General features: G+C 40.1%; 1 protein-coding gene across 1 annotated transcript in view; it reads right to left on the bottom strand.

Annotated features, from left to right (window-relative positions):
- The window catches only part of LOC110158802 (forkhead box protein J3-like), a 205,808-nt gene that overhangs the window by 48,287 nt on the left and 147,266 nt on the right, over window positions 1-10,255 (bottom strand). Inside the window, exon 7 of the mRNA XM_055165668.1 lies at window positions 5,439-5,624. Within this exon, the coding sequence (XP_055021643.1) occupies window positions 5,439-5,624 (186 nt within the window). The remainder of the gene's footprint in view (window positions 1-5,438; window positions 5,625-10,255) is intronic.

Raw genomic sequence — 10,255 nt, 5'->3', positions numbered from 1 at the left:
AGTTTAACTCAGAATAATCGTTTTCATTCTGAATTAAGTGTTTACATGGTCTTTTCAAAGCAGAATTCATTTTTATTGAGAATGAAATTATTTTTATTTGTATGTAAAGCTCTCATGTAACCGTGGCAGCTGTCTACTCCTCCATTTCCATTATGTTTCTGCTTGCTACAGGAAAGACATCAGTACAGTCTGAAAACCCGGCAAATAATTATGGGTTCCTATAGCAACAACAAAAGACTGTCTGTATGCCTTTGATTAGCATATGGGGACATTAGGTTAATTGGTTACAAGAAATATGCAAAAAACAAGAAAATTACAAGGGAAGCCAGGCCACCAGGTAAAGAGGCTCCACTAACCCCCGAACCCTCTAGACCCGACCGGATTAATCTCGAAAACGAAGACAGAGAGACGGAGAGGTGGAGGGGGGTGAAGGAGGTGAAGGAGCAGGGACGGAGACACAAGATGGCCGCCAGACTCGCAGGTTAACGAGCTGAGATTGCGGTGACCTTTGCTGGAGCAGGTGCAGCAGTGAACGAAAGAGGAAGAGGAGGAGGAGGAGGAGGAGGAGGAGAGCCGTAAAAGAAGAGCAGATGTTCAGAAAGAAAATAATGGCAATATGGGGTGTAATTTTTGCAGAATGGAGCTAAAATTGTAAAACCGGCTTATATGATGAAGCTGTAAGAGACTAATCAAATAATGAAGTTTGAATTAGATACACAGACTGGATAAAGAAGTCGACTAAGGGACTGTGACATCGCCCATAGCGTTTGGCTCCAGTCAAATGAAGCTCATTGCGGTTTGCAGTTATAGGAACGAATTTGGAGCCAGTTCCATATTAGGAATGTTGGGGTTTTTTTTATATAGTAAATTGTGTAGTGTTGTAGTCAAGACCGCACTAATCGAGACCAAGACCTGTCTGAGACCACAGGGTCCCGAGACCAGGACAAGACCCAGACCACGAGACCAAATCGAGACCAAACTGAGACCAAATTGAGACCATCTTTGTAATTTTTGACATTTACTTGCATTTTACAGTTATTTTGGCACATATATATCATTTTTATAAATCTTTCTCCATTTTATCACTCGTTGAGGATCAGACCCACAGACCGAGACAAGACCGAGTCCAAGCGCCTTCAAGATCAAAACTTTTAAAGGCCGAGACAAGGCCAAGAGCATGGCATTTTCAACATTTATTTGTATTTTACAGTTATTTTGGCACATATATATCAGTGTTTTTAATAAATCTATCTCCATTTTATCACTCGTCAAGCATCAGACCTTGAGACTGAGTCCAAGCACCTTCAAGACCGAGACAAGACCAAGACTGCAAAAAAATGGTCTCAAGGCCAGTCTCAAGCACTACGACACTAAAGTTGTGTATAGTCTGGACCACTATGAGATTAGAGTCGTCTTTTCTGCAGCTAAATGTGGATGTAATAAATCAAAAAGTGCAGACCTGTAGATGTGTTACATCACTTTTTCACTGACAAAATTTCTAAACTTTTCCATGACTTTGTGAATTTTCCCTGACTTTACGGCACCTACATCTGTAGAATTGATCATGAGTTTAGGACTAAATATGAAATGTTAACCCTTTCCACTCACATTATGGTTTGGGATTATAGTTTTTTAAAATTCAAAATACTGTCAGTGCATTTATTGTCGTCTCTCTTAAAGAAAAGGCGCATACATTTGGAAATAATCGCAATAGCCTGATGATAACTTAACTGAACGCTGTAGTTGTGTGAAAGAGAAACTAAAGATTCCTCGACTTTTCCAGACCTGTAAAATGACAGTTTTAATTTCCATGACTTTTCCAGGATTTCCGTGACCGTGTGAACTCTGTGCATTTAAATAGCTCCTTTCAAGACACCCAAAGCTCTTTACAGTTCATTATTCATTCACTCCACACTGTTAATGTAGCCACAGCCGCCTTGGGACAGACTGACAGAAGCGAGGCTGCTACTCTTCACTCCACTTTCTTACTAGGCAATGTAGTTGAAGCGTCTTGCCTAACGATCCAACAGCACTTTTTGCCACAGGTGCTCACACAATTCATAGCGTCATAGCACTTCTACAGTTTCAACACCTTCGCCAACACTGATCTTTCAGCTCTGCCACAGGATGGCGAATCTCACCTGATGCACGCCACATGTGTAGCACTATCATAATTACGTTTTACACATGATTATGAAACGGCTCCCACTTGGCCTGTTACAATAATTACTATATGGACTTACTGTTCAATACATGACAGATACAAGTACTGTATTTTTCAGACTATAAGGTGCACTGGACAATGAGGCGCATTAAGTGAAACAAAAGGACGACACTTGAGACTGAACCCTTAGCACAGACGTCCACGATCCTTCGGCAGATCGAGGCGTAATTGGCCCAGCGTTGCCTCCCTGTCTTGGTGAATCTGTACTATGAATGTGAACGTGGGTGGATAATTTAGGTTTGTTTTTTTTATTTCTTACGAGGACGACTCAAATATACATTGCGTAATAATGTGTTTAATTCAGCTTTGCACACATTTGTTCACGTTTTATGGAAACGCTGAAAAAACTACTCGCTCCTTGTGCGTTGATGTGGTCAGATTATGATGGAATCCGCAAGGCTCTTGACTACATAGCCGAAATGCTCCGACATGGCTTCGTATCTTACCGAAGTCGTACTAAAACATTTTGACAGATTTTTGAGCGCTGTGTACGACATAAAATAGGTTCGAGGTTAGTAAGCACAACCAGAATTAATACATAAAACACACCGGATTATAAGGCGCACTGCTGATTTTAGAGAAAATTAAAGGATTTTAAGTGCGCCTTATAGTCCGAAAAATACGGTACATTTCTGGGGTGAATATTTATCGTGTGTAGATTTCCTTTACACTATTAGAACATTTTTGGTTACTTTTTGGCTCTATGATGAGATCTGAGCTTGTATGACTCATTACAGATGCAAACTAAATACTAAAGTGTATCATTCTGCTGTTTATTTATCGCAGCTTTTTTGTTGTTTTTTTTTGTTGTTTTTTACAATTTTGTAGATTTAGAATAGTTTTTGTGGTTTAAATCTGCTCTTATTATTATTATTAGTATCAGTGGCATAGATTAGTTTCATCTAGTTCTTTATTGTCTATATTTACTTAAGCAAAATATGCCATTTCAAACTCTGTTATCGTGACAGACCTGGCTCTTGTTGAAAGTGGTCGGGAAACGATGGAGCGTCATAACAAAAATGTTATCTGTTTGTCTGATTGGTCACTACCGCAGAACAAGCCAAGAAATCAAACTTTTGTTATATCCAGTTCAGACAAAAACACAGATCGTTCCCATTTCCCAAAGCACAAAGAGCTCCCCACAAAATAGGGCAGATGGATTCTTGTGAGTTTGTGAACTTACAAATATTGGGAGATTTCAACTTACAGGACAGGTTACAGGTAAATCTACTGCTACGATTTTTTGCCAGGTTAAAATGACTTCACTCTGCAAGTCCTAGCTCGCTCTGTTAGTATTCTGTTTACCCGACCAGCCAGAACCGCACGCTTTCACAAAACCATACAAAGACGAGTGGATCTGGAGCTGTATCCTGTCTCCCTGATTTCAGAGGGTGTGATTGACAGGTGGATTAACCAATCAGAGAGAAGCATGGTCCATTTGTGTCAAAACAAACATGTAAAAAAGGTGGAAAACAGCATAGGACTCAGCAAGAAACGGCATGGATTTTCTCAGAATCAACATTCGAAACACCAAACTGTTACTTGTCTGGGGTAAAAGAAGTTAAATATTTTGTTCTGAATGATATGAGAGTTTTGGAAAGGAGATTTGAGAGAGACACAAGCTACAAATGAGCAGCTGTGGGTTGACATTGGAGGCTTTTCACGCTCTGTGGTCCAATTCTAGGCCTTTCTGGATTTTAACAGAATGAAGAAAGGACTGGTCAGGCGAGTATTCTACATGGCCACACTTAAGAACTTAGACATATAAATAGTTTTCAATATAAAACATAATTGTTGTTTAAAGTGACCAAAGATAAAAGTGGTAAAAACGTCAAAAAGTTTGAATAATGCATAAAATAAGTCTTCAGTTGAGTTGAGTGCGTGAGAGAAGTTCTGATGATTCTCAAATTTTGATGGAATTGGTGAGATAAAACCTGTAACAATCAACAGGTAATTTGCAAAGAAATGTTGAGAAATATGTTAAAAATTACAAGAAGTAGAAAATTCGGTGTTAGAAAGTCCCACACTGAGGACATCACACTGGGAGAATTCTGAGTTTGGCACAATTTACACAAAAGAAACTAATTTTTCCAATATTTTAAACATTATTTCAACAAAATAAAGGAGTTTTATTGTCTTTTTCTTTGTCAAATAATAATCTGAGGAGTTTTCGACCAGTGTGATGTGATGATTTTCAACCAGGCAGTAAAATCTGAAACCATGGCTGTGTCCCAGTGTCCACCCTAGTCCCTAACCCCTCATTCACTGCACAGGCCCGCACTCATTATCATCCTCTACAGTGTACTCATTCTTGGAGAGATTCGGACACACAGCTCACTACACTGGGGTCATGTGACTCTGGCGTTTGGATGAAAAAGTCTGTGAAACTCTGATAAAACTCGATTTCAGATCAGACTGACACACAAGTGTTTATGGACTAATAATTTACAATTTACGTTTTTAAGAGTGTTTTATTCAATGATATAAAAGAATGAAAACTTCGCACATCAGTTACTTGAGACGGGTGCGTTGGAGGGGAGGGAGCAGCCCTAAAAGACAGAGAAAAATCCCACACGCCGTCTTACTTGCAAATTGTGAGATTTATTAGGACAAACCGTGCAACTGGTCTCCGTCAGGCAAACCAAACTAGGCCTGAGGAAGACCTAAAAAGTGCCAAAATGTTGCACGGTTTGTCCTAATAAATCTCACAATTTGCAAGTAAGACGGCGTGTGGGATTTTTCTCTATGTTCTAAGAGTGTTTTATTCAGCATCAGGATCAACAGTGCCATAAACTAACACTTTTATCGGCTTCATTCAGTCGTGTTGCGTCCAGTTAAACACCTGTCGCTGAACGCCGTTGTTTTCCCGACTCTCACAATGCATTATGGTCTATATTGACCGCTATAGTGACCACCGATGCACACTACTTTTCAAGGTGCATTGTGGGAAATTTTGAGTGCACTATTTTCTCACCAACTGGACATTCGGATGCCCCTAAAAATGGATTGACCCCTAAATAGTGTCCTAAGTATGGAATAGTGTGGACATCGAACACAGCCTTAAAAAATGCCAAATTAGGTAAATTTTTAAGTTAAATCTTAAATATAACGATCTCAAATGTGTTTTAGTCAAATGAGTGGTCCAAATGTCACAGGCGCTTTAAACCTACAGAGCCGTGTGTAGACTAAGTGGGCTCAGATTTGCCTCTCTTACCGGGGTGTATCCGTGTGCGCTGGTGCCACTCCCTCCTGCTGTGCTCATGCTGTTCAGGTTATTTAGGTTATTTATGTTGTTGATTGTGACCGAGGACATGCTCTGGTCGGACAGGCTGTTACTGAGGCTGCCTCCCAGACTCCCAGGACTGTGGCTCCCCTCTGGTTCGGGGTTGTAGAGCGCCACCTGTGGGCAAAGACATAACAGAGAAAACAGAGCGCTTGAATAAACTCGTATGAATGAAATAAGCAGGATACAATTCTCCAAGCTTTGTCTTAAGTACCCCATATACTTCGTCTTACACTCCAACTAGAGCATGGAAACCCGACTGAAATCCGGCGGGACGGGTTCGGACAAATATTTAGAACTCATGTTTGGGCTCTGGTCAGACTCGGACACATCATCGCGTCAGCTGTTTCCTGTCTACAGTAAAATGACTCGTTTTGAGACTCTTAAATGTTCAAAAAAAAAATCTTAGCCTTGCATTAAACCTAACCTTAAAACCTAAAAGATTAGCGATAAAGTACGCAGGAAGTAAAGTCTCTGCAGCTTCACCTCGATCCGTGCGCTGCGTGGATGTAAACAAACACACATGAGGAACTACTCCTGCCTTTTTACTTTTAAAGAACGGCTCAAACTGGATTAATAGCACGGTTTTGTGGACTGGATGTCATTATGTGCAGAGGACAAATTCTATGGATAATGTGGATGACATGCTGCACTTTAAATTTATCACTTTACGAGCGGTGAGTAAGAGGTCTTCTCATTATTTTTGCTATATCCCGAGTTTGTATTTTGCATCTCTGTCCGTTAGAGCAGGGGTTCTTAGCCTTTTCAATCTTGGAGCTTGACTTTTTCTGAACAAAGTAACCTGGGGCCCTATCTCATATTAAATGCATTATATTGTACTGATTGTGGGGCCCCCAAGGAGGTGGTCCCAGCCCTAGGGTTAAGAATCACTGCTTTAGAGGCCACACAAACAATATCCTGAGTGTGTCATTAGTCGACCTGTGAAAATAGTGTGATTTTAATTGTGTCGGGTTCGGACACAAATATCTTAATGCCTACTAGGCTGGGGTCGGTTCGATCACCGCTCTGTCAGGTGCTGGCTAGGCTTGGACAGAAAAATGTGGCCCCAATCTACAATAGGTAGGTAGGTACTAGGTTTACTGAAGTAGTATATTACATTTTCTTGTTTTAATGATACTTATGTAAAATTGTATGTAAAGTTTTCGTTTAAAATCAGTAAGTGCTTGCCGGTAAATGTTTGCATTCTCTCCAAAGTCCTAGCACCACTTGCTGGGAAACACTGGTCTAGATAAATGCAATATAACCAACAAAAAATTACAAACTTCGACCTCCCTGGTCATGAGCTCTGGGTAGTGACCGAAAGGACGAGATCGCGGATAGAAGCGCTTGAAATGGGCTTCCTCCGCAGGGTGGCTGGGCGCTCCCTTAGAGATAGGGTGAGGAGCTCAGTCACACGGGAGGAGCTCGGAGGACGTGTCTGGGGTGAGGGAAGTCTGGGAGTCCCTGCTTAGGCTGCTGCCCCCGCGACCCGGCCCCGGATAAGCGGACGAAAATGGATGGATGGATGGACTCCCTGTGTCTTGTTTCATTCACACATGCTTGAGTAATCCTTTATTATTAGTCTGTCTACATCTCCAAAGCTCAAAACTGCACCTTGTAAAGTCATGAAGCGGTAGTTTTCAAGTTAACAGCTCCTTTTACCTTTAGTCCGGTAGAGACTGGCAGTGAATGGAACAAAATACAACTCCAGGAAAAAACATTATAGCATAGATCAGAAAATAGCGTAACATGGGCCCTTTAAACCATAAAACTCTCTCAAAATGAAGTCATTCCTTGCCCTCTGTATGGCACCTAACACATCCCTTTAGGATCAGACCACAGAAAAACCTAAACTTGACTTGATATTTCTAAAAAAAAAAAAAAAAAAACCTGACACGCAGAAATATTGTCTTGTGTCCCAGGATCAGAGGGCTGTTAAAAGACCTGCCTGTGAGTGACTTTGGTTCAGTCGGATGTGTGTGAAGCAGAGCAGAACCTTCTACCTTCAGGCTACGTTTAATTGTAAAAGAAGGAAAGCCACCGAGAATTTGTGCGAGGTTTAGAGGAGCAGCATCCGAACAAAACAGAGAAACAACAGTGTGGGATCTGACTGGGAGGCCTGCAAAGTGCACAACATGATCCGACGTGAGGCTAAAGGCGCATTGTGTAACTTTTCTGATGGAGGATCCGTCACACAAACATGTCACAGTGTGGTGTTAAACCTTTCTATCTTCATGGAGACCAAACCAGACCAAGTTACAGGTCAGATCTGTGGAGAGGCGACCCTGCTCACAGTCAGAATCCCTGTTTTTCAAGGTGTTTTTGAGCTATAAAACCACCTGTAATTGAAAAAATGTAAAGTAGATCTGTTTAATGTCATACTGTGGAACATTCCAGAGCGATGACATAGCCGTAGAAACAAGAAGGTGACAGTCCCCCAACCAAAATGTAACATAGTGCAGCTTTAAGGCTAAGCCAAGTGTGTGGTTTTCTTTTAAACTGTCTCAACATCAGCGCTTACTCAGGTCTTTCCATCTTTCAATAAATTCACACAAAATATAAAATGTCATAATGTGTTGAAACGTATTTTAGAGTCTGTAGTGGATCCTTGAAAAAGAATGTAGCGCATTGTCAAAGGATGTAATTGTGGGCATTTATATAGACTAAAGCCCCGTCCACAATAGTACGTATTCGAGTCGTTTTCGTTGTGGATGCAACACTAATCTGAGTGAAAACTGCTCCAGAGACAAAACTGTGCACTGTGTGGACGCCTGAAAACACTGATACACTGATGTAGGTCTGTGCGCCGTGAAGTAATTCACCGCCAAAACGCTAAGAGGCTAGAATATATTTATTTAAACGGTCTATGCTTATGACCTACAGATGTATAATCTCTGAAAAGTTTAACATGAACCATCTCCAACGCGACAGAAACACAGAACAGACTCACCATCAGCAGAACATCCCTCTGTCACAGAAAGAACACTCATATTCCACTGAGTCTTGTCCTTTAGTCCGACAGAAGCTGAACCACATCAGCGCACAAGGAGTGAACTGTTCAGTGCTCAGTTTATGCAAATGAGCCATGCAGTTTTAAGTTTCATTTCTGTAAAACGTAAACACATATGCTCAAAGCTGTGTGGATAAGGAAGGACTGCAGACACAGAAAACATGTGCGTGGACGCAGATCATTTCCGATACGAATGATACGGTGATACGCGGTTTTGTTTCAGTGTAAAAAGAGTAAAAATATAAATGGTAATAATAAATTCTAAATAAGAAGCAGAAAAACAGCACGAGACAGGTGTCAAATAAGGCACAATTATATAAATGTAAATGTACAAGTCAAAATCAAATCGAAAAGTAAGTAATAAAATATAAAATCCCAGCTATATACAAGCCTGTACATGTGTTAATCTTTTTATACCCCATTATATGTGTGTGTGTATGTGATTTTAAATATATATAATTTTTTTTAAGTTCAATTATAACACAGTGCTCCACGGGTGTCATAGATTATAACTCCATAGCTCAAGCACACACTGTGTTTTTTAATAATGCACCAAATACTCCAGAGGGCACATTGGAGTAAAAACTGTTAATATACTGTTTCATAAATACTGTGAACTGTGAACTGAATACCATAAAATGTACTGCGACGTTTAGAGCCGCCGGTTACATCTACATGCAGAAGTTACTGACGCTACTTAATGCACAGGTATGTAACATAAGTAGGACTGCGTACTATTAAAAGGTATCAGTATGGTACCAGAAAAAATGTTTAATTTTGAGAAAAAAAAAAAGATCTGTCTGAATACCATAAGATACTGATACTGATATATTATGCGATATCTGGGAATGTTTTATAAGTTGTTGTTTTTTTAAGATAGAAACTCACTTTTTTCATATTTGCGGCATTATCCTACGTCAGACGCACGCTTCATGATGACGCAGGGAAAATGAGTGTCCAATAGGAACTTTGTTTTCTGCCAAACACATGTGGCTCCATCCATTTTGATTGGCCCAGACTTTGCCAAAGAGTGTAGAGTGAGTCTTAAGGGTCGACTGCTCTGAGCGTCTGTGTTCGTTACAATTGAAAAAGCCGCTCTAAGTGCAGTTATTTCTTAAATAAATGGCAAATTACGCATCTTGGTCTGTGTAATTGGGTATCCCTTGCCATTTTTATTTGAACTTGACTTGATATTTTGCACTTTTGTAGCTAAGGCCCTAAATTAAGCTTATTTTATGTCCAAAAAGTTGTTGATACATGTTTGCTGTGTGTTTTGTATGAAAGACTGAATTTTATTTTCTGTTTCTTTTTGTCATTTGTATTTCTGGTCCTATAGCTTTTATTACTTCCATATGACACAACTAGAGCAGCAGATTGTAAAATAACAGGTTGTACTGAAAAAAAGTAATGTATAACACTTCATTAGGGGGTAAAAGGGGGAGTTTTAATAGCAAAGTTAAGAAAAAATCCAGGCGAGGACAAATGTACTAAAATTGCCCTTAGGTCGTGAAGGGTTTTAATAGACAGGTATGAGTAGGTACCAGTAGGGGTGGGCGATATATTGATATTTTAAATATATCGAGATAGTTTTTAAACTCGATATGAATTCTGACATATCGTATATATTGATATAATGTTTATATTCAATTTAGATTTCCGTGCTTCACTTGTTTACCTTCTCTCTCGTCGCCTCCGCCTCCCTGATTTTGTTCGTTCGTGTCTCCTTCACTCGTCACTA

Source organism: Boleophthalmus pectinirostris, unplaced genomic scaffold (assembly GCF_026225935.1).
Source record: "Boleophthalmus pectinirostris isolate CB_2022bp ecotype Guang Dong unplaced genomic scaffold, ASM2622593v1 HiC_scaffold_8, whole genome shotgun sequence".
Taxonomy (NCBI): Eukaryota; Metazoa; Chordata; class Actinopteri; order Gobiiformes; family Gobiidae; genus Boleophthalmus; species Boleophthalmus pectinirostris.
The sequence above is the reverse complement of the archived record's forward strand: the minus strand, read 5'-3'. Positions and strand labels throughout refer to the sequence as shown.